The 24,534-nt window shown below is 44.2% G+C and overlaps 1 protein-coding gene and 2 long non-coding RNA genes across 3 annotated transcripts in view; 2 read left to right on the top strand and 1 right to left on the bottom strand.

Moving 5' to 3' along the window:
* Positions 1–16,321, top strand: part of LOC115408893 (uncharacterized) — a 20,983-nt gene extending 4,662 nt beyond the window's left edge. Inside the window, exon 3 of the long non-coding RNA XR_003933804.1 lies at positions 16,309–16,321. This is a non-coding gene — a long non-coding RNA (uncharacterized LOC115408893). The remainder of the gene's footprint in view (positions 1–16,308) is intronic.
* The window catches only part of tshz2 (teashirt zinc finger homeobox 2), a 44,898-nt gene extending 21,378 nt beyond the window's left edge, over positions 1–23,520 (top strand). Inside the window, exon 2 of the mRNA XM_030119857.1 lies at positions 19,827–23,520. Within this exon, the coding sequence (XP_029975717.1) occupies positions 19,827–22,867 (3,041 nt within the window). The 3' untranslated portion in view covers positions 22,868–23,520. The remainder of the gene's footprint in view (positions 1–19,826) is intronic.
* Positions 7,141–24,534, bottom strand: LOC115408894 (uncharacterized). Its single transcript, XR_003933805.1, has 3 exons — positions 24,522–24,534; positions 16,699–16,707; positions 7,141–7,450 (listed from the first exon to the last, which is right to left on the bottom strand). It is a non-coding gene; the product is annotated as an uncharacterized LOC115408894 (long non-coding RNA).

Genomic DNA, 24,534 nt, shown 5'->3' with positions numbered 1-24,534 from the left:
TCTTATCATGTGAATAAAAATATCTTTCAGAGCTTTAAAAAAAAAAAAAAGAAAGAAAGAAAAAAAATCCCTGCTGAGAAATTGTCCGGGATCAATTTCGTGATGTCAGATCGAGCCGCGAATTTACTCAAGATAATGGTATAGACAAGGCGGCGTTACACAACATGTGACCTTTGCGAGTTTGCCATTGTTTTGACATTTGAAAATACAATCCTGATTTAAGGCAAACACTCATCGGATGAAGTCAGTAAAATAAGCTTATTCTGGAGAAATATGAGCACGCTGAAACCGAGGCGCACTCTCAGATAGTTTGAAAGACAAATGAGTAGCAGGGGAGTGAAAAATGCAAAGCAGATGTTTTTCTCACCGTTTTTAATGGCAGCAAGACATTACTGATGCCATTACAGAGACCTTTTATGGCTTCTTTTAATCCCCTGGCCTGCCTGAGGAAAGAAACCCCTTGTGGTGCAAAGTAGCCTCTTTACTTCAGAACGACAATTTGAACCCATTTCCAACTCACTTCCCTAATCTGCCACAGGGTTTTACATGGCTTCCTCTGTAATTATTCTGCTCCGAAATCAAAGGTAAAGAGGCATTAAAATGCACCTCTTAGGTAAACATGTGCTGCTCATCACGTCGGACTTCACTCAGAAGTGTCTTTAGGAGCAGACGGAGTCAAAACACTGCAGCTCGTGCACACCCCCGCCTTAACAAACCCCCCCCCACACACACACACACACACACACACACTGCTGCAGCTTATTGTGGTCATTTGGTTTCGCGTTTTCAAACAAAAACAGTGTCTGATAATGAGATCCAATAGCGACTTCCCCACTCGGGTTTCACGTGGAAACGGCGGGATTTGCATGTGGCGCAGCGGCCGCTGTCTGCTCCGTGCATCAGGCCCAACCTGTAAGGCTCAGAGGAGCACTTACAGGGGTCTGGTTAGGGGCTAAAAATGAGGAGGAGATGAACTATATGGCTCCATCCCACAGTCCAGCCGACAGTATATCAGCGGAATCGCTGCCGTGTGTGTGTGTGTGTGTGTGTGTGTGTGTGTGTGTGTGTGTGAACGCTCTCCCCATAAATATCTCCTCCAGCCTCCCCCCACCCAGCTCCACCACCCCAAAGGGGCCTCTCTGATGGTGATGGCGAAAGGATGTCGCTGTCTGTGTGATTGAGTGCTGCTGGTCCTGGCCCTGGGCACATCCCCGCGCTCCGAGCCCGAGTGGGAGGCCCACCGCTGAGCGCCGGCCTGGAGGGACGAGCCTGGAGGCGAGCAGCCGCACAGCAGCAGCAGCAGCAGCAGCAGCAGCATGCGCCTGCTCCTCCTCCTCCTCCTCCTCCTCCTCCTCCTCCTCCTCCTCCTCCTCCTGCCTTCTACAGAGATTCCAACTCACAACAAAGTCATTCATTAGTAAAATATTTAAATTTTCTCCTTATAACTTTTAATTTTGGTCTGTATAACAATGAATATAATAGAAATTGTACTTGTCTGAAATCAATCTTCCCTTCATTAAAACAAGTTTATCGCGACACAAAAGGAAACGTGTTTTAAAGTCCAACTGTCAAGGATCACAACGGAAAGTTACATGTCTACACCAGTGACACGTTTTAGTTAATGTAAGACTTCTTGAGGAATTTGGAGTTAATAAATGTTCCGCTGCAAAGACAAGAAAAGCATCATGGGAGTGAGGTACAACCCTTCTTCTATACTTATTTAAGCTTTTCATTTTGTCCTACTTTTACACGCTTTGCAGTTGGAAAATATATCTTTTAATAAGATGTGTGTTTTAAACTTAGTAGTTTTTTCAGAAATTCTAATAAAAAAACGAACAAAAAAAAAAAAAAACACCAAGCAAACACATGGAGGTTTGCACTGAATCTTCATAAAAAGTTATTTATCAACAGAGTTTAACCTTTAAACACATTTTCACCAGCATTCATTCGGGTTCACGGTTTGCATTTTGGGAACAATGACAAATTCTTCCAGTTTCAGTCTTTCAGTGGATCTCTTGTGCTTTATGTAAGCGCGTTGTACAGTATGTCACAAATTTGACATGACTGCAGTAACATGAGCAGTGTAAATATCAAAGAAAAGCTTTGATAATGTAATGCCTAAATACATGTCAATAATGCAAGTACTTGGAGCTATTTTGAATGTGAACAAAGACAAAAATGTAATAACTTGTCTGTCTGTGCATTACAATACTTGAGACAATACCGTATTGATATTTTTGTTTTATTATTTTAATTTCATTTTCCAAGATGTTGTTGGCTGGCTATTGTTGAAGTAGCATTAATAATATCTGTTGGAAATGCCGGATCTACAGCTAACAGTATAACAAGGCATAAATAGAACAGCATTTTTTGGGAATAAAAAGGTTTTTTTTTACAGATTTTGAGCAGTTTTCTTAACACAGATATGCATGGTGAATGACGGAGTCGTCAGATTCATTCATTGAGGATTTATTATCTCATTATGGTTGTGTTTTGTTTCTTTACTACATTATTGCATCATTATTGACAGATTATTACGTTTTTGGCTTATTACATCTGAGTTGGGCAAAATTATTTTCTTATTGGCTGCTGCACACCATCGATTCACACTCATTGTACCATTGACTAATCACATTTCTTTTTGCATTTATTGCAAATCACATCGTTATCGCCGTATTAAACAACGTTCACCTAATATCGGGCGGTGTGAATGACCGGAGTCCGTCCTCTACGTGAGATTTTAATGCCGCTCTCGTCTATACGCCGTATGTCTATATGTTCTGCGCGCTCCTTCTGAACTCTCTCAGTCATTGTCTAAGTCTCTCCCTCAGAAATGTGAAATAATCAAGGCGCCGTAATTAGCCTCACTTGCTGTATTGTAATTGGGGGCAGAAGGAGGTTGCCCATTCTATATTTTCTCCCCCTGTTTGGTAATTGCAGACTTTAATGTGCCCTCTGTTCATTTTTTTTCAACCCCCCCCCCCCCCCACCACCCCTCCACCTCATCCTCCTAAGCTTGTTCCCATAGATGCTGCTGTTATTTTAAATGCCGTGGCTCTTGTGCCTTTCATCAGTCATCAGAAGCTCCGGCGCTTCGAGAGAGGAGGTTGAGGGGGTGGGGGGAGGGGGGGGGGGGGGGGGGGGGGGGAAGAGAGCGAGAGACAGAGGGGGGAAGAGTTCATTTCGGAAACCCACTGTCTTATTCCCTTTTTGGGTTTCAGCGCCTTCAGCCTTCCCACTGCCTCCGCCATGAGATCCTTGACACTGTCCAGGTCCGTCCTACTTGGCAAGAGGCAGAGCTACAGAGAAAGGCAGAGTTTATTTCCTGTTCTTGTGAATCATATATCAGTACAATTCCCCTCTGTGCTGTTTGGCAACGGCGGAATGACGGGTGTCATTTATCATACGGACTGAAAGAGGCTGTGGGAAAAGGGATTTGAATTCTTCTGGAAGTGTGTGGACTCTCCTTAGTGGTGAATCATTAAACGGAGGAGTTTTTCAACGGGGATATGAGTAACTCCTCGCGCCGCTACTTTTGTTCCCTTGTTTCGCCGCCGGATCAGCCATTAAGAAGTCTCCAAAATAAGATTTACTAGTTTTAAATAAATTGTGAAAGGACATGGCATTTAACTTGTAATTGGGGGATTTTTTTTTTTTTTTTTTTTTTTTTTTGTCCTGCTGAATCCATTAAGTCACTCTTTTGGTTTGATGCGGCTCCCTGCTCACGCTTTGCCAGAATTATATTTAAGCTAATTTGAATTTACAAATTTGATTAGCACTGCGTTTGTCAGCTCCTTGTTGTCCTGCTAAGTGATGACATTTTCATCTCGCCATACAGTGATTTCGCTCTCCGGGTTTGTGTTGACTGCTATTTAAGATTGCGCTTTATAAACATTTTTTGTGTGTTGCTTTGGATTTCCTCCCTTTCACTTGTCAGGGATGGTTACTATTTCCTGCATTTTGAGCCCGGTGATCAAAGAAAACGACTTTTGATAAGGCTGTCACCGGCTCCTCAGCCGCACTGGCAGAAATAAACGTGTCAAGCTTTAACTTATCCTCTGAAAAAACATACTTCTAACCCCTGCTGCTCTAATTGAGTGTAACTCCCAGAAACCTGTGAACACACATGCAAAACCGAGCAGATCATAAATCAGCTTTCTATAGACAGCCGCTGCCCCTCCCCGAGGAACTTCTGGTTTCCATGAGCTGGCTGGAAATCAACCTTTTCCTTTACGATATTTTTGTACCCGCCGTCTCTTACTCTCCCAAAGTTTCTTGAAGTCCTCATCAAAATGGGAAGTGTCAATAAGGTATCGTATAGGGAAATGGGTCTTGGTGTGTTTCAGCTGTCAGCAACTGTTAGCTGTCTCTCATGTGCGGATCACAAAGTTAAATGTGCTGTCAGCAAGTCCTCAGCTCGAAATAGACGTGTTGAGGTTAGCCTGAGAAGCACCGCCACCCCCTGCTGCCCAGCACAATGTGGATCCATCAAACGACGCGAACACGTATCAGATCCGAGCGTAAAAGGTGTAATGAAGCATATTTTCAGGTTTCGAGGTGTTGGGAGTCTGCTGCAAAAACAAAGTGATCTTTTGGTCTGTCTCTGTTTGCAGAGCGGCGTTAATAACGCACCTGACGTTGATGTTATTCTGAGTTTTTTTTGCTGCAGCAGTATTCACTGCACAGGTCTGCGCTGCCTTTTTTTTTTTTTTTTGTTCCTCCTCCTCCTCGCAGAGAGTTATATCCTGATGTTTTCTGAACCTAAGCTCTGAGTGCGTGACCTCTCCCAGAGGCCCGGAGTCCCGGGCCGGTATCTTGACATGTTAGGCTGCCACCGCCTGCTAAAGGAGAGTGTAGATGCCCCTGAGGTAAATGAAAACATTTGGTTCTTGCCAGACCTGTTCACATCTCAGCTGGGCCACATGAGCTGGCAGGTGACGCGTGTACTGAGGAGAATCGGAGACCGCGGCGGTGGCCTACTTCTTTTCTTCCACGCGGGCCGTTAAGGCCACAACCCAGAAACACGGATGAATATGTTCTTGGCTCAGAAAACACACCGCAGAAAACCCGACAAAGGCTGACCTGCATCCAGGTGAAATTCAAGGCTGCTGGAATCTCATTCATTCAATTCATACGAGCGCAGTGTTGTTTTGAGTCCCCCTCTTCCTGGTCAGCGCTTCGTCTCCGGTTAATAAGAATCCCCCTCGTTAGTGAATTTAAGAGGCTCGCTCAGCGGCTTCCTCCTTTTTTGTTCTGTAATTTTCAGAAATGGACTTGACATTGTGTCGCCATCTCATATCAACATCTGCAATTACCACACAATCCACATTCAGGTCCCACGGGGAAGCATGATTGCAATTAAAAGCACGGGGCAAATGTTAATTAAGTAAACTACTTGAATCTGGAAACAGCGGCAGTTTTAAATGTTTTTACTTTTAACCTCACTCTTCTTTTTTTTTTTTTTTTTCTGCTTCCATTTATATTCGCAAGCGTGTGCAAATTACAGGGAGGCTCAATCACATTCTTCACTCCAGATATTTTTCTCCGTCTTTAAGTGACTTGCATACATTTAAATAGGAAAAATAATAATTTGCCCACTACAAGGTTGTCTCCGCGTTTGAACGTGGGCTCCTTTTGTAATCCATTTCTTTTTTGGTTAACGCCGCGGCGTTCTCCAGTTGACTGGAAGACTCGTTGGCGGTGGATATCGCTGCAGTTCACCGGGTTATTAAATCAGAGCGAATAACAGGCCAAGTTCTGGCCATTCCGGTGATTGATGAGCCAAGCTTTATTTGCTGAGGCGGTGTGTTTGTTCCTGTGTAATTGTCTACCAGATGGCTAAGCTAACTGTTCTTAAATGCCTTCAGACCTGCAGGGGTCCTGGGTCTTAACATTTTCCTTGCTAATGACATTATGCCTGAAAACATCTCATCGTGTGTGTGTTTTTTTTTTTTTCCTTTCTCTCTGTTCCTGTACTTTTCTGATCTCTAATGTTGGGGATCAAAATGGCTTCTGTTTCTAATTTAAGTCGATGTTTTGAAGTCGCTCTGTTGGTAAACTCCTCTGCGAAAATGAGCCCACTCAAATTTGAGAGAGAGAGAGAGAGAGAGCGAGAGAGAGGAGGACTCTGCTCTACCTGTGAGGAGTCAGATTGGAGGAGAAAATGGATCTAGGTGGCAGCGCGAGTCATCAATCACAGCCCCTCAAGGGGAGCTGCAGCTAAAGCTGCTCTGAAGTGCTATCTGTCAGCTGCTCCGATCCAGCCGGGGGACCAGAGAGGGGCCGTATCGCCACCCATCAGCTCATACCCAGCACACAACTGCCATGTAAACATGTGCAGGTGCTGCTGTCAAAAAAAACGAGAGAGAGAGAGAGAGAGAGAGAGAGAGGGAAAAAAAAGCTTTGTCCCAGTTCACAAGGTCGTGCATATTTTCACAAATCTTCCTCGCGCTGCTCTGGAATATCTCCAGATGCTCCTGTGATGGATTTCGATTGTTAACAGTAGTGGGTGGCGTATTGTAATCTAAAAATGAGTGTACTGTTTCTCTCTGCTTTCCCCTCGTCCCTCCCATCCCGGCTCTGAATAAAGCCACCAAGTGCTTCTCCGCCGATGTCAAGCCGCGTCTGTCGATACCTCTCAAGATGGATAGTTGTTCTGCATGCTTATTGATTCGGCGCAGGCCAGAGATATAAGTATCATTTGTCATTTCTGGAATTATTTGGAGTCCTAGTTAAAACCCAGAGTGGGGGGAGATGACCGTGCCTCGAGGAGGCGGGCGGCGGCGGCGGGGGGGGTTGGTAGTTGGTGGGGGAGTAGCGACTTGTCTGGGCTTTGATGAATGACTGCATGGGTTTTTGGTTTTTACTGCGAGCGCCAGGGCCCTTTAGCTGCTATTTGCTTTCACCATGGTCCAAGAAAAACAATGCGATGGGTCCAAGGACTGAGCAGCATCGTCCTGTCATGTAACGTAACGCGGCGAGCAGGGTGGTCCAGGCAGAAGAGTCAGGAGGAGGGTGGGCCTTGGACGCCGCACGCTGCTTCTGCGAAAGGCCCAGTGGGTCAGAAGCCGCCCCGCCACTCCGCGGTCCCGGCTGACGGCCTTGAAACGCACGCATCTGAATGTCTAGCGCTCGGCGTGACGACAAACAGGTTTTACCCGGTAAAGAGCGCACAAAGGGGAAGCGGAGGGATGTTATTGGGTAACGGTAGCTTCAGGGTATCCCCCTGCGACTTTGATTATGTTCCGTTTCGGGCGCCAGGCCAGCTGCCGAGCCGGCTTCATTACTGTATGGATCATCTTTTAAGACCGTTTAAGATCAACGAGAGCCATCGTCCGCTAACGACACACACTCTGAGAAGTTCATTACGCTCAAACTATTTGATTCATTCAGCCCAACAGTCAGCTATCAGAAATGCGGAGTTAACAGATTTTTCTTCCTCCTTTTTTTTCTCCTTTTCCTATCTTTCTTGTTTTGTTGTCGTGGAATCATTTTCATTTTTTAAAAGTGCGACTTGAAAGCGGAGCCGGGATTGTTTTGGAGTTTGTTGGCAGAGGGAAAAGTGTTTAACAGAGGAACATGTTTAACAGCAACAAAAGAGGAGAGAAGAGGAACCCCAGACACATGAATGACAAGTAATTATTTCCCTTGTCCATCAAACTGTGTTTTGATGCGAGGATGCGATCAAACATGATATGAACAATTCCGAAGCCTTCAAATGAAAATGATTCTCAAATCGTGCGCAGCCTGAGTGTGAGCTTTTGTGCTCAGTTGCAGCATGAATCATTCATAAACACACACACACACACACACACACACACAAACACACTGGGCAGGGCAGCAGTTTTTTTTTTTTTTTTTTTGCCTGACCAATATTATTGCCACAGCTTTTCACTGCTAGATGACCATTGTGTATTCATTTCCATTTTAGCTTGCCAAAATGTCTTCTCACAGCAGGAGAGGGATGGAGAGAGACAGCTTTGTGTGTGTCTCCGAGGCCTTTTCTTTTTTTTTTTTTTTTTTTTTTTTTTATTGTGGCGGTTAATATCCCTATACGCAGTGGGCTGACCGGCTGGCCCCTGATCTCCCCGCACAGCCTTCAAACAGGACAGTGCACCGACACGTCACCTCTCACATGAGCCGCCACGAGGCCTCAGAACCACGGCGTCCGGCTCCACAACCTTTCAAATAACGACAAAAAAAAAAAAAAAACACCAGCAGCTTTATGTGTATCAAAAATCCAAACAATCATCATGATCTCGCCGTCGCTCCTTCGGATGAGCTCGCAGGGAGCGCATGTTCGCTGCAGCGCACCACGAAGGAGGGTATTTGCATTAGTAGGGCAGTCTTCTCCATTTTGTTTGCCAGAGCAGCGAGAGGACAACAGAGGCCCTACTTAATCCCTTTGGAGAACTAGTGCATGAATTGATATATCCTCCCCTCTCTCTCTCTCTCTCTCTCTCTCTCTCTCTCTCTCTCTCTCCCTCTCTCCTTGCTAATGTCTTTCCTCGAACTTGAACAAACAGCCTGTGCGTGTAGAACACATAAGACAGATGTTTAGGATTACTTTCACCTCATTGCTCTATTGTGTGCACTTTAAGGGAGCTCAGCTGATGTGGAATGCCACTCATTCAGGCTCCCTGCTCCTACAGGGCTCCTCCTGCTTATCAAAGTGCCATCTGCACTCAAGACAGAACAACACAATTTTTAAGAGAAGGGATGCTTGGAAGATGTATTCAGTATAGCCCACAGAAAGGAAGAAAGAAAGAAAAAAAAAAAAGGAGTACCTGCTTTGTGGGTTGACGCAGTGACATGTGTAATTTAAAGAATGATTTTTGTGTGTTGGTCTGTCTTTTATTTCGCCTCTCGCCCTGTCTCCCACTCATCTGGTGCGTGTTTACAGATGTAGAAACAAATGGGCCAGACCCACAGTGATATTGTTGAGGGGTGACATTATCTTTTAGCCGAGCACTTATCTAATCTGGCTGCTGTGGGAAGCCGGAGGAAGCGGCTGTGGGACAGGGGCCGGGTATACTGCATCTTTAATTACCATTGATATCGCAATAGAGAGGGGAGGGATGGAGGAGCGTAGCCGGCGGAGGGGGAGGGAGGGAGGGAGGGAGGGAGGGAGAGTTGAGAGAGGGAGAAGACCCGTGTTCACTTTTTAATTAAGGCTCCGTAGTGTAACTCGTCAATGTACATTATTGGAAGAATGAACGTCAATGCCATTGCTTTTTCTCCCCCTCCTTTATCTCTGTCAATGATTCAAAGACATGATTTATGGTTCGTCTCCGTCTTTCAGGATCATCCATCAAGCGCGGGCTCTGCCGCAGCGCCACCCGTTGTAAATCATTCTGAAAGCCTGTCACTCATTTCCATTAACCGTTCCTCTGTCGCTCTGGTCTCCGCCTCCCTCAACCTCCTTTTTTTTTTCCCCTCTCCTCTCTCTGTCTCTCTCTCTTTCTCTCTCTCTCTCTCTCTCTCTCTCTCTCCTCTCTCTCCTACCACCCTCCTCCACCTTCCACTCCTGTCTCCTCCCCCTCAGTGCACAACCTACAGCCACGCAGGGGTATCAGTTCCGTTCCGCTGCTCCGTCCGCCTACCTTCTTTTCAATAAATTAACCACTTTCTCCCATGCAATGAATAAAAAGGCTCTGCACTCGTCTTGCAGTCGGCACCTACTCCTCCTCCATTATAGCTGAACACCTTAGAAATGTCACGGCGCTGACTTGTAGGCTAAATGAGGATATAGCTCAGGGAAAATATTTTTGTTGCACTGACTTTTTCAGTGGCGATATTTGAACAGCCTTGATGTGTTTGCAGTGGCGCATTAATGAACATACTGTGTGTGCCGCCACATATTAGGGGCTGCATCTGCTTGTGTTATGTTTATCTTGCTGTTGATGACCTGAGGATGATGTGGAATCTTGCATTTACCAATAAAAAAAAATCACTGATTTTAGCTTTTTGGGAGTAATGTGCTTGTAATTACTTCTTATAGCCAGATGATCTACTAACTGGATTCATTAGAGCTGCATGTGATCGACTGCGGTTTTAGTTAAATGAATTTATGAATATAGAATATCAGGTCAAATACAACAAAATACCAGGAGGAGCTAAGAATGATTATTAATGCAATTGTAACATTTGTATCATTTAGGAATGTATTTGTTTTTAGCATTTTTTGAGGAAAAAGCTGCAAATCAGAGATACTTTCCTCTGCTGTCTCCCCACAGCTTTTATTTGTGGATTTTATTTGAAGATATTTACTGTTATCTCTTCTAAGACCTCGCAATCATTTCTGAATATTTTCTGTTGCTCTTCTTTGACTCTGTGACATTTATCTCCCAGAGTTCTCTTTTTTTTCCCCCTCAAATGCCTGTAGCTCAATGATCTGGGAAATCGTCCAACTTCATGCGATCACATATGATTTTGTGCTTGTGTGGTCTCATCACTCCATCCAGTCACTGAATGAAGTGAATACAGCCAAACACTGAAACAGACCAGGGCCTAATGCATGCAGCGCCATCGTTTGAATACCGTGTGAAGTCACTCCTGGTGTTTTTCTGCACAAAATGCACAATAACTAAAAGCACCGTCTTTTTTGCGTGAGCCTGCGATTTAGCACGCTTTCGACAGGATCCCAGCGTATCAGGCCCTAAGTGGGCAGTCCTCCTATTAAATGCTGTTGGTTTTCTCTAAATTCTACCAGTAGTTTAATTCAGACACCCGAACAATGATCGCAGTCTTTAACCAGTTTTTATGGAAACAGGTCTTATGAAGAGAAATAATTGGCTCAATGGAGTGACTGTCAATCTCTTACAATGGTTGATGTGGCTGCTCTGGGGAGCCCAATTCACTGCCTCCTTTTTTCATTCTAATCAACATCCAGATATCAACACAGCAGAATACCCACAAACAGCAGAAAGCCTGTTTTGAGGGGAAACTTTCAACTATTGGGTGCCAACACATTTCACTATTTGGGCAGCCATTGTTCTCAGAGTGGGCTGTCAAAGTGACAATGCGCACCAGGCAAATCCAGAAGTTTGCACTTTTCAGAAAACAGCGGGCCCTAATCATTTGCCGGAGGACACTTGACAACAAATTTGCCATTAAAATGAATCTGAATAGGGAGGTAGCGGGGCTGTTTTTGAAGCATTTCTGCCTCTCTTACCGTTGCTTGTCTTGTCCCAGCGAGCTCCAGGTTTGGCTGGTTTCGCTTCCCTCCCTTTATGCTTGCCATGAAGCAGCCTTTGGTCCCAGTAGAAACTGACAGTACCATGCTTCAGCTGCAAATCCACTCTGTAGCCTCATTGTATTTAATGAAGGGAAAAAGTGGCAATCTACTATTAATGAACTTGGAATGTAAAAAAAAAAAAAAAAAAAAAAAAAAAGAGCCTCCCGTTGCTGAAAACTGCATAAAACTGCTTGTACAAGGAAAGCTTTGGCTGGAGCCAGTCCAGAATCTAATGAAAGATCCATACAGGGACAGCGCGGGAGGGAAGAGTTAGTGAAATGCAGATTGTTTTAATAGAATACACACAGTCTCTTCCAGCTGCACTATCAGATTCATCAAGGCCTGACCTTGATGGAGGGCTGTTGTTGTTTCGGAGGGGCCTGTGTTTAGGGTTCATGCAAAGTTTATGATGCAGGGACTGTATGTACTGTATATACTGTACGTCGACGGCTCTCCAGGGAAAACTAAAGGGGGACGAACTCCGCGGAGCGAAGAGTGAAGGAGAGCTGCCAACACCTGATTATTTGCCGCTTTAATATTACATCAAGAAAGAGCACACGCAAGGAAGTATAAGAGGACAATTTAATATTAAAGACAATTAAATACGCGATGTTGCCTCCTGGACGCAAAATAAAAGAGAATCCTGTGACGAAGCAAAATGCTTCTGAAGCATCAAACGAAGATTGAATCGGAATTGAAAACCCTCTTTATTTAGCGGAGCGAGCGGGCATGAAAAACAAACAGCACGTTAGGCGACCGCGCGCCATCATACCTTTCACTCAGTATCTCATAAAACCTGGAACAAAGGCCTTATGTGTTCAAGGCAGTGGTCCTTTAAACGATGGCCCACTTTTCCTCCCCGCTGCCACGCAAACATTCCTGACTGACATTCAATCAGGGAAATTTGAACCGAAGCAAGATGGTCTTTTATTAGTACCGCCCTGTTTGCTCGACTGGTCAGCTCCAATATGCGGCGCGGTTTGAGTGGCGTACTGTAAAGATGATGGGTTCACTCTCTGATAAGGGTGAATGAGGGGTAAACTGCTATTCTGCAGAAAGGAACCATCAGACCTCATCATGTCGCTCCTGGAGAGCCGTGTCACGGGCTCTTCAGAAACCAAGTGACAGAGCGGCGCAGCGCCGGGTCCGCCGCTCCCCTCCTTCCCCACGATGCAGCGAGAAAATACAGCGGAGCCGGAGCCGGAGCCGGCCTCGCTTCTGCTCCACCAACTGGAACTTTATCAGTCGGGAGGGAAAAGATCATCTATAATCTGGCAAATATACAGCGAGGCTTTTAAGCCTCTTCGCTTGTAACGTTATCCTACACACTCGCCAAAGTGTTTATATTTACCTTTGGCTGCGAGCGAGAGAGGACGAATGGGAGACACCAGTGCCACGTACTGTATATTTTTAACTGTTTATATTAAACGCCACATCACAGCAGCCGCTGATTTAAAGTACGGACTCAAATTGTAACAGAATATATATTCTTACTTATCTCCAGTGGCATCGAGCCAGACAGAGAGGTGTGGATTTAGAAATATCTGTTTCTGAGAACCGTGCTTTCTCAGTGCGAAGGATTTTGTTGTGTTTTAACTCGCAGGTTTGCAGCGATGGAAGATCTCTTTTGGGAAAATTTCAGGTTTTTGACTGAGTCTGACTTCCAGAAGAAAATGTTGCTGAAGTGCTTCACACAGCACTGTGCTGCATTGCCTCTGCAACTGCTCGAGTTTTGTATTATTAGATTATTTCTGCGACCGCAAGTAACAAATTACAAATACATTGCTTTCGCTGCTTTTCTTATTTTTTAATTTTTTTTTTTACATTCTTTCATGTGCAATAGTAAAATGTATTCACCTGTTTTATTAGGTGTACATTGCAATAATTGAGCGCCTTTCTTCTGGCACTGATAGTGACAGAACTTCAAATCCGTTGTGAGCACCGTTACTTCGCAATAACTGTAAAGGTCAATTTCATTTACTGTACTTAAGTTCTTGTATTTTTTAAAGGATGTTGCGTCATGTAATCTGCTTCGCTATCTCAAGTCCCTGCTGAGTGACTCATAGCTTGTTTTGTTTCTTTAATTCCAGAGAAGTTGACGCAGTCTTAGCCACAGTGGTGAAGACATGTGGAATGTAATTGGCACGGATCAGGAACAGCTGGATTTAAGGGGAACTGGCAACAAGTCGGGACTATTCCTGGGTGTAAAAGGAGCGTTTCACAGAGGGGCAGCCGCGCAGGTGTCAGGATGGGTGAAGGCTGGCATTGGCAGATCTACAAATTTTCAAACACTTTCCTAAAAGATTGCTCCTTTTGAGGACTTGATAATATAATAAGATCATTAGAAGATTAAAGGTATGAGGAGAAATCTCTGAGGGCAAAGAACAAGGCCAAAAGTAAACAAAAAATAGAAAAAAAGTAAATTCATTTTCTTTTTCGAATTCAGACTGTATGAGTTTGTGAAGAGTTTCATGATCTTGTACAATTTATTTTTACGAATTATTCCTGTTTTTTTAATTTTTCGATGTTTCGTTTTTAAAATAACCCTTAATTGTTTGAGATGTGCTTTAAATGCAAATGAATAAACACCACATGCAGCAATTTCAGTTCAAAAGTAACAATATTTAACAATCAATATTTCATTGGGTTTTTTTTTTTAAGTACAAGTTTTTCTATTGTGGCTGCATGAATATGAAAGTGATGCTTCAGCGCTGCATTGTATCTCATCTTAACTGCTTCATATATTATAGAGCTTTATAAGCTCCCAGCAGTCGTTTAAAGTTGCCCATAAGCACTTCGTTAACGAAACTTGGACAATAAAGCAAAAACTACCTACAAATCTAAACCCCACCTGTCTGCGGTGAGATGGTGATAAATACTGGGTTTAAATTCTATATGTCTGGAAAACATACAGACTCTGCTGTTTTTGCTGCTCATCTAGTGAACAGACAAAAAACAAAAAAAACGGAAAAAAAAGCAGCCGACAGGAATGGTGCATGTATAATTGTGTCTCCTGGTGCTGTTTGGAGACCCTTTGGTGAGACGCAACACCCCGGCAACTGCATGTGATGTGGCGGCTGTGGCGCGTTCAAAGTGATGACTTAGGTGCTGGAGTGCAGATTGCAATGCTCTCCCACCGCTCACTTCCAATTAGGCGGCGGGCCGAGTGATGCGTCTCGGAGCAGAAGCTTCTCGTAGGCATCAAAAGGAGCGGCGGCGGCGGCGGCGGCGCTCGGTGACATCACGGGGGGGCAGGAGGAGGGGGGGGGGGGCGTCCTGGAGTTAGAGCCGGCAATCTGACGCGGCTCGGTAAATAGTGATTAGCATCTGTGCAACATGCAAGGACAAAGACTTTAAAAAAAAAAAAATCCACACACTCATCTATGAAAATACCCTGAAAGTAAACATGCCGGAAAGCTGCGCATGTGTGTGTGTGTGAGTGTGTGTGTCTGTTTATTACTGTGTTGACTGTGCATTGCAAAGTTCTCTGTGTTTTTAGTTAACAGAATGTTGGTTGTGAAAACATTTTTGATTAATTGCCATAATTATTGTGATCATTTTTGCCCAAATGAACAGCCAGATGGCAGGATATGGTGTCATATTTGCGATCCTATCATATTAATCTGGCTCTGGGTCCATCTGAGCACATTGTGCCATTTGTTGTGTTCACAATCTGTCCACAAGTTGTCCGTGTCTTTTTCTCTCTCTCTCTTTTTTCCTTTTTTTTTTTTTTTTTTTTGAAACTGCGAGTTTTTATTTGATTATATTAGACTATTAAATATTAAAGTTGAGGGTGTATGAAAGCAAGGCATTTATCTGCATGAATAGCTTGTGTTTAGTGAAGTACGTAATGCGCTTTAAGTAACATCTCCTTCATGCATACAAAAATTAACGAGTGCTTCCGTCTCATGGTTTTGTAGCCGGAGCCTCAGATGGATCCAACAAAACCGCGTTGTGAAGGTTCACGGCTGCTTTTGAATGCACTTGCGTATTATCTAATCTATATTTTGTACCTTTTATTTTCTGCAGAACGTGAACCGCGCCGCCGTCATTAGCCTTTTTTTTTTGTTGTTGTTGCAGCTAAATACAAGACGACGTGAAACTCCGTTGCAGTCTGCCTGCACGGTTTTGAAACACATCGTTGGAGTCGTTTAAAACAAAAAGTGCTGAAAGGAAATAATGGGTCAGATGGGATCTGACGACACATTCCTATTTAAAAGCAAGTCAGAAACTATTTCAATCTGTGATATCAATTAACCTCCAGACAAATTTTGTCAAAGCGAGCAGTCTGAGTGCGATTGTTCTCTCTTTGCTCTGCAGTGTCCTTGGGCTCGGGGAGACTGTTTCCTGACAGGGAACAATGAAGAGAGAGGTGTTTACAGATCTTTACAGATGGCTCCGGGGCTCAGAATTAGGTCTCCACCATTTCTCATGTGATTCGGTTCAGAATTAACTTCAGATGTGTCATCAAGACTATCATCAGGATGTCTGACAATGTATCCGTTTGATCTTGACGTGCGCTTCTCACCGAGTTAGTCAGATATCACTGTCAGATTTTAAACCTTGTGGCGTGTGCGTGTGTGTGTGTGTGTGTCTCATTCTAATGATAGCTCGCTGAAGACGTCGCGCCGTGGTGACTTTCTTTTATAAACACACCATCCTGTTCTCAACTTCACAACTTTGTTTGGAATTATGTTTTGTACGCCGAGTACTTTTTGACTGACGTTTCACACCTATTTATAACAACAGATGAGCGCGGTGACTAAGTGTTTCTAAATGCTCGGGCACAATTAACTGTGGGTACATTGCTTACATGTGAGTGGAACCAGAAAGGAGAAACAGATACACAGCACAACATTTACAGAGACGGCTGAGAGATTGTTCAGTGATCCTGACCTGCGTTGTTAGCGTGTGTTCTGCCTATCTGGCAGGCCTCCGTTTTCTTTTATTTTTTTTTCCTCCCTCCAACCTCTCTCTGTCTCTCTCTCTCTCTCGCTCTCTCTCTTTTTTTTTTTTTTTTTTCCTCTTCTTCGCATGGCATAAATCCGGGAGATGAAAATGTCATGGAGCAGGTTCATTTTGCAAAGAGGTTTTGATTGCCATGCGCGTGTAATTGATTGTTCCAAGGACAGGGGGAAATCTAGAAATGTCATAACAGTCCTGCTTAGGTTGGTCCCACCGCTAGGCAATCAATGAGAAGTAAAAAGAGATATTGATTTGCGAGCAGCAAAAAACTGTAGCTTGAGACAACCGGAGAGCGCTGGGGAAAGTGGCACAGACGTGCAGACCTGTCACTGGCACCTATGAATTACCCAATCTTCACTGAAGATAGTGTTACCTCGGATACTCACAAAGTCCTGCGACGGGTATTTCAGCTGTCCATTAGCTAAGCTCTTCGGGCTGCTAACTCTCTGCGGCTTGTCAGATTAATGAAGGAAATGTTGACCTTCCCGGGGATAAACGTTGATGTTCTCACTATGACAAAAGTTTCCACAGGCGTGTTAATATAAGTAACATTACGCCCTTTTCACAGCCGTCACACACGTCTCTGATATGATTGACACATTTTGAATGGACTCAGTCGGTGAGGGAGGAGGGATTGTGCTCCATGAAGATATTAAAGCTTAAAGTTGACTCATAAATATATTGTCACGTAAGCCTTTAGCACCAATCCACTTGGACAGCATGGTGCCATGAAGGTAGCAGTAAATATAATCTACTATTTTCTATGCAGTTAGCTGGTTTCTCTAGATGTAAGGGGGGGGGGAGAAAAAAAAAAAAAAGGGCTCTTGGCTCGGGAGCAGGCTGCTGCTTCTGTAAATCCAGGCCTCGCTATGCCAAGAGTCTGTTCTAACGGATAAAGGTTATAAACACTTCAACCGCCTGATTTATGATGGACACCTCAGGTTTTTTGACCTTTGCATATCTCTGTCTGAAGATATAAATTTGTAGTGACACAGATTGGAGGCTTTACAGCACTTTATGACATGCTAAATCTCAGGCAAGGCATGCCAACCTCTTGTTTTGCAGGGCTAGTTAGGCTGGGAGTTGCCTCGCTTGTGCTGAGAGGCAACGTGCTCGTGGCGAACTTTTGGGATTTTTTTTTTTCATATTTAGGACTGAATAAGAAATCACACTTCGACGTTGTTTTCCAAGATGAAAAACTTTTTTACAGAAAAGCTGTGCCATAATTTATTCCGAATTCTTGACAAAATGGATCTTTTCGGAGGCGCGCCGTTGCGTTCTCTCCCCCTTCGATCCCGTCTTGTTTTTGAAGAGTAATGCACCTTGGCATGGCCGCAGCGCTGTGGTGGATCAAGAACTGGCAAAGCGCAGTTACAAATGGTGCGAGAAGCAGAGTGAGACACACGGGTGTCTTGGAGTGATCCGTTCCAGAAGGTTAATTGGTGCCTCTGGATGTCTGCTACTTAGGGCATCTGATAGAAAGCCATGGAACAGCGGGAAGGGCAGCTGTTAATCTCTGTCAATTCCACCCTCAAATACTAAGATAAGGACGAGCATTCACATTAAAATTGATATAACTGCATGTGAGTACAGTGGTTTTTACTGGAAACCGGGCAGATCCTTTCTTGGACTGAATGCTATTTATTGGCGATTTTTAAGGCGCATAAAATATGCATCGCCTTTTTTCTTGAAATGATGGTGTGTCCCAGGAATGAGAAATTTATGCTCAACCACCACTGGACTGGAAAAATGCTCACCTCCCCACTTTGGCGTGCAGTCTTTCAGTTTTTAGTGATGACTTTGAAGAGAAAGGACATCAACTGGGAGCTTGTCATGGTGTTCTCCTTCACTGTGAATACTATATATAAGACTATAAATAAAACATACCTCTGTGCTCTTGACAACTCTCTCCCTTAGCATCAAGGGTGTTTTGGAGGCCATCACTGATCTCTGCTGGCCAATCAAAACATCTCTCTTGCGGTGGATCAAGGTCACAGCACATTGGGGCTCTCCGATGTGTGTGTGTGTGTGTGTGTGTGCGCGTGTGTCTGTGTGTGTGTATCGACTCTTGTTCACCAGGCTCCATTCTGCATGTTTGTTTTGAAAGTCCGAATCCCATCTCCATCTCCATCCATTAGCTGGCAAGCAGTTCATCTCCAGGGTTTCTCTTGAGGCACTTGTGAAATATTGATAAAAAAAAAAAAAAAAAAAAAGTCTTATTTTCAGAAGGCGAAGTAGATGAAGACGTTCTATGGGCTGCCCAGTGTGGGACTCCTGAGTGCTCGGCTTCAGCCATCCCCTCATGGAGTGCCCTCTATTCAGAAGAGAAATATTAACCACATGAAATGCATAAGTGCCCGGACAGGGCTGTTATGTCCCATTCATATTTAACTCGGAGCACATCTGCCACGTCTCTCCCAAAATGCACATTTTTCCGGCATGACTATGAGGCGGAAAATATCTCAGACGTGTGACAACTCTGACAAACTGCATTTACTGCAGGATCTCTTCAAAAGATATGCAAACGCGGGCTGTGATATTGTTGACATGGGTTGCTGGGTGGTTAGATTTAAAATAATCTGCAATTGTTATTGTCAGAAAGGTTGTATTTTTTAATCTTCTGGATCTTTATTCTGATTACACTGAGTAGAGCCAGCTGCCACATGGAAATATCCTCCGTGCTGAGTCAGAGTTTCCACTAATTGGATGATGGGAAATGTGTCAATTAGAAATACTGTTGTTTAATTATCTGTTAATTGAAGCAATAATGTTTGTGCTCTATGAGTTGAGAGAACGAACAGGTGAATAATGAAAGAAGTAATTGCTGTTTATGAGACTGTCAAGGAAAATATAATGACGTGACAGATTGCCAGTAATCTTTTGAAATTTTGTATAATTGTCTAGTTTTAACACTCCTTTTCCGCGCTGTCGCTCCACAAGTGTGATCCACACGAAGATCAACATCAACATTTGCAACATATTTTAGCATTTCTCTGTCAACAAAACAACTCCCTGTCGTTGAATTAGAGAATAGTGAAGCTTTGTAATGGCAGATAAACGTCGTCTGACTGAACGAACGGCTTCAGTCGAACCTTTTAATGTATTTCTGGATCAATGCGGAACATTAGAATATCTGAGTTTATGTTAAGCCATTTCTCACATGTAGCTTGAGGGAGGCCGAGACGCTATTCACAACAGAGGGCTTACATTTTCATTGCAGTTTTGAGGCATCCATAATCACTATGGAATAGGTCATTTGCAATAACACTTAACAGGCCCCAGAAGAATCAATTTCCTTTTGTCACTCAGTGGCCAATGATTGTTGTAAACATCTCAACTTGAGGCCAGGAAAACCTTGGACACAGCACTAAGTCAATGGCCTGTCGTGAATCAAACGGTGCCGTTACACCAGCAGCAGTCTGTTAGTAGGAACATTATGTTCACCTTTACTCTCCAGCCTCCCGAGGCACAAAGCAACCGCTGCTGCTGTGTTGACTCAAATGTCTTATACTTAATGCTGTAAAGGTTGCCTGAATTACGGTATTGTAATTTATACAATAAAGTAGCCAAACTGTTGTCAGACATTGTTTTTTATTGGGTTTCTTTCTTTCTTTGTCTTCTCTAGTTTACATGCCGGATGAAGACAATGCTCTTCAGGACTCCATCGCCGAAGAAGACGGAGAGAACGACACTCAGACGGAGGAGGAGTGCTCAGAGAAGACCAGCCCCAAAGTGTCTGAGGACAGAGAGCTAGACAACAAGAGCACTAACACTTATAGTAACCAGAACTCTCCCATCAGTGTGTTTTCCAATCAAGAGGCCGAGTTAGAGTCACGGCTTAGCGACAGCAGCGACAGACTCTCAGACTTCAAAACTTCGTCACCACCCGAGAGCCAGCGGGATGAAGAAAGTCGCGGCTCCAAACACAAGGAGGAGACGGGCGGCAGCTTGGAGAAAATGCGGGCGGCCTATGCAAACTTTCTCTCCGACTCCTACTGGACGGGGATAGGAATGGACCTGAAAGTGGGCAAAAACACCAGCAAAGCCAACTGTGACAGCACCAATGGAAGCACCAAGAGCGAGTTTGACTGGCACCAGGATGCGCTCTCCAAGACCCTGCAGCAGACTCTCTCCCCAAAGCCTGCTTCCAAGCCCAACCTCTTCAGCTCCGTCCACCTGTACAGGCAAACCACCAAACCCTGCGGCTCGGTGTTCACGGGGGCCAGCCGATTCCGCTGTAAGGACTGCAGTGCTGCTTACGACACGCTTGTGGAGCTGACGGTCCACATGAACAAGAGCGGACACTACCAAGACAACAACCACAGCAAACAGAGCAACTCCTCGGCTTCTTCCTCAAAATCCAGAAAACGAAACCTGCAAGACATGGAAGGGAAGGAGGATGCGCAAAAAGTTTTGAAATGTATGTTCTGTGGCCATTCGTTCGATTCACTCCAAGATTTGAGTGTCCACATGATTAAGACTAAGCATTACCAAAAAGTGCCTTTGAAAGAGCCAATCCCAGTGATCACACCTAAATTATTGCCACCAGCAAAGAAACGGGCCTTCGAAACGACGAGGCCCTGCTCGCCTGATTCGACCACCGGTGTGTCCGGATACACAGAGGCCCAGCGGGCCGCCTCCATCTCGAACGCCAACAATAATCGCTACGGCTATCAGAACGGAGCCAGTTACACCTGGCAGTTTGAGACGTGCAAGTCTCAGATTCTCAAATGCATGGAGTGTGGCAGCTCCCACGACACCCTGCAGCAGCTCACAACGCATATGATGGTCACTGGTCACTTCATAAAAGTGACTAACTCTGCCTCTAAAAAGGGTAAGCAGCTCGCGCTTGACCCGCTGGCCATAGAGAAGATCCAGGGTTTAGCCGACCCGGCCGCCAGTGACACTGAAGCGGAAAAAGTGTCTCCAAAAAATCCTTCCCCTGGGTGCAGTGACAAGGATAGCCAGGGGGAAGGCACATCAGACAAAATGGAAGAAACTGAAACTAATGATGACAAGCAAGAGGGCGAGGATCAAAAGGCAAGCAATGGGGCTTTTAAGTACCCTTATCTCCGCGAGGAGGATCTTGAACAGGACTCAGGTGGAGGAGGGGACATTCTTAAATCTTTAGCCAATACTGTGGCCTCTGCCATCAATAAAGCTCAAACAGGGACGCCGAGCTGGAGTGCCTACCCGAGCATTCACGCTGCCTATCAGCTTTCTGGCATCATCAAAAGTGCCCCTCTCTCCGCATCTCCCCCCGCTCAGCTAAAGCAGACGTTTAACCACAAGCTGAGACCGATAGCCCCAAAGGGGAAGTTATACCAGAGTGCTGTGGGAGCCGAGGCTCCCCAGGGACAGCATCAAAATGTGGACATCAAAAAAGAAAAGGTTGGCATTAGCGATGGTAAAGAAAGTCAGAATATGAAGTTTGATCTGGTGGAGAATGATGACAGCGATTGTCAGGACGATTCCTCTTCCTCTTCAAAGCTGGATGCAGACTGTTTGAATGAAGGGAGTGAAGCGATCAAAGAGAAGTTGAGCCCAGATTTCTCTGACAGAGGCAAGACACCGAGCCCCACTGCCAGCAATGGACGCAGCGCTGCTTCAGAGCCTCTCAGTGACACTCCGGATATACTTGGCATAAACCCTCTTAGTGCGCTGCAGTCAGTTCTGAACAATCATCTGGGCAAAGCAAATAAGCCCAACAACTCAAGAGTAGATAAACTATCTGCTCACAAGCAGTCTATTTTTGCTGACATCAACCATAGCAGCGAGAAGCCGGCTGTATTGCTGGGCAGTCCAGTTAGAAATAGGCCGAATAGCAATTTTCTCTTTGTTAACGAGGACCAGCCGATTGACCTGACGAAATCCAAACACAGCAAGTCAAGCCCCTTGCTGGTACAGCCCTCCACGCCGATGCCACAGAAATATGCCCTTTCTGACATCGCCGATATGGTTAAAGTTCTTCCAAAAGCCACCACACCAAAACCCTCCATCCCATCAAGGATTCCGACGATGAAACTGGAATCAGACGTCCGACGGTTTGAGGATGTGTCCGCCGAGGTTTACTCCGTCCACAAGCGCAAAGGCAGACAGTCCAACTGGAATCCTCGCCACCTCCTCATCCTGCAGGCTCAGTTTGCCTCCAGCCTCTTCCAGACCTCGGAGGGAAAGTACTTGCTTTCAGACCTCGGGCCTCAGGAACGGATGCACATCTCCAAGTTCACCGGACTGTCGATGACCACCATAAGCCATTGGTTAGCAAATGTAAAGTACCAGCTGCGGAAAACAGGAGGGACCAAATTTCTGAAGAATATGGACACGGGCCACCCAGTCTTCTACTGCAATGACTGTGCTTCCCAGTTTAGGTCGCCGACAACGTTCATTTCCCATCTGGAGTCCCATCTCGGGTTCCAAATCAAAGACATGTGCAAAATGCCGGTAGAGCACCAGACGAAGGTAGAGGAGCCAGAACTGTCGAAGGCCCTCAGTCTCAGAGCCACAGAGCCTCTAGTCGTGGAGGAGGACATGGACTCCAAGTTCAAATGTAAGCTCTGCTGTCGGACATTTGCAAGTAATCACGCAGTCAAACTCCATTTGAGCAAAACACACAGCAAATCCCCCGACAACCATTCACAATATGTGGAAATGGACAAGGAGTAGTTTTTTTTTCTTATTATTATTGTCACTTTCCCCCCTTTTTCTTCCTTTTTTTTTTCTTTTTGATACACGGGTCAAATATTTCAACCATTTTTCAATTAGCATTGTGTAGTGTGCATCATTATGACATTTAAAAAAAAAATCATGGAGTACAGCAAAGACACACTGGTTAGAAATTGTGTAAGGAAACACTAAGAGATACTTTTGCACCCTGCTCAAATGCATCACCAGTAATGAAACGTATTACTGCTTGAAAACAACATTATTGCTGATGTTTGCATGCAATAGCCCCGGCTATGACTACTATTTATTTGTATGATATGTCAAGTTTCAATTGTATTTCAAAGGGAAAATAATGAACTGACTGTACTTTACAACCTCTGTGATACAGTGCACCTGCACGAGTGTGCAGCTGTGTGAGACAGGTAGCCCAAAACACCATAACACACATGCAGACCACCTGTACAGTGTATTGCAATGTAAAAAATAAAAAAAAAATGTTTTGTGTCGCAATGATAGAAGAGGAAAAAAAAGCACTTTAATAAATGTTTAATCACCAGTTTAGACTTGGATTCTGTACATGTCTCAAAAATAATTAGACAGTTTGGAGACGAGGAGATTTCACATGTAAATATATTTTAGACGAAGAAAAAAAACAACAACAGTGCGTCACATGCAACAAGGACAACAGTAAGACAGATGATTCCTGTGATACATGCACCTTTTTTACTTATTCAAATAAAGAGTTAACATTTGATAACGGCTTATATTCTTTGTGTCGTCTTTTCCTTATTATGTGTACTGTCTATGATCACCTGATACAGTGATTTGGGATTGAATTTGTTTAGCATTTTCCTGCAGTACATCTCAAAAGACTCCATCAGAAATCATGTAGAGAAGTCCAATTTCTGTGAAGGTGAACATAAACTGAACTTGTTTGTGGGGTGCATGCACACATGTGAAACTTATACCAGCGTGAGGCCAAAAACACTAAATCCTCTAACAGACGGCTGAATTGTGAATTTTTTTGAGAATTGAGAATACCTCAATAGTTAATGAATTTCAACTTACTGTAAATGGTGTTGTCAAAATCAACATTCCTGCATTTGACATTGTAAACCATGCATTAATTTATTTATATCGCAATTGCAACTGATAGTTCATTTAAATGTGGTTGAAAAAACATATTTCCGATCACCCTTGAAAATTACATTTTTTTTTTTGTTAGTTTATTTATTTAGAAAGCATAAAATGCAACCAAAAAAGTGAATAACTTATGCTTCCATATACATATGCCTTCATACAGATTTATCTACATATACAGGTGCACCTGTAATTGAAAAGTCAATTGTTTTGTCTTATTTCAACACTTAAAAAAGTATTTTTAATAATATATTCATGACAAAATGGTCCTGTTAAAAAAACACATTTTTGATCATAAGAAAAGTCCCAATTTGTTTAAATACTGTATTTTTGGTATGTATAGTAACAAATATGTCCAAAAAATGCTAGAAATATTTCAGTTTATATGCAGGTTTCACTGGGTCAAACCTGGACCTGGTGGGCCGCAGTCCTTCAAGTCTCGGGTCTCTCCCAGTTGCAGCACACCTGATTCCAATGAGGACTCGTTACTGGACTTTTTCACAAGCATGACGACGTCGTCGGCGTCG

Source organism: Salarias fasciatus, chromosome 20, assembly GCF_902148845.1.
Source record: "Salarias fasciatus chromosome 20, fSalaFa1.1, whole genome shotgun sequence".
In the NCBI taxonomy this organism is placed as follows: domain Eukaryota; kingdom Metazoa; phylum Chordata; class Actinopteri; order Blenniiformes; family Blenniidae; genus Salarias; species Salarias fasciatus.
The sequence above is the reverse complement of the archived record's forward strand: the minus strand, read 5'-3'. Positions and strand labels throughout refer to the sequence as shown.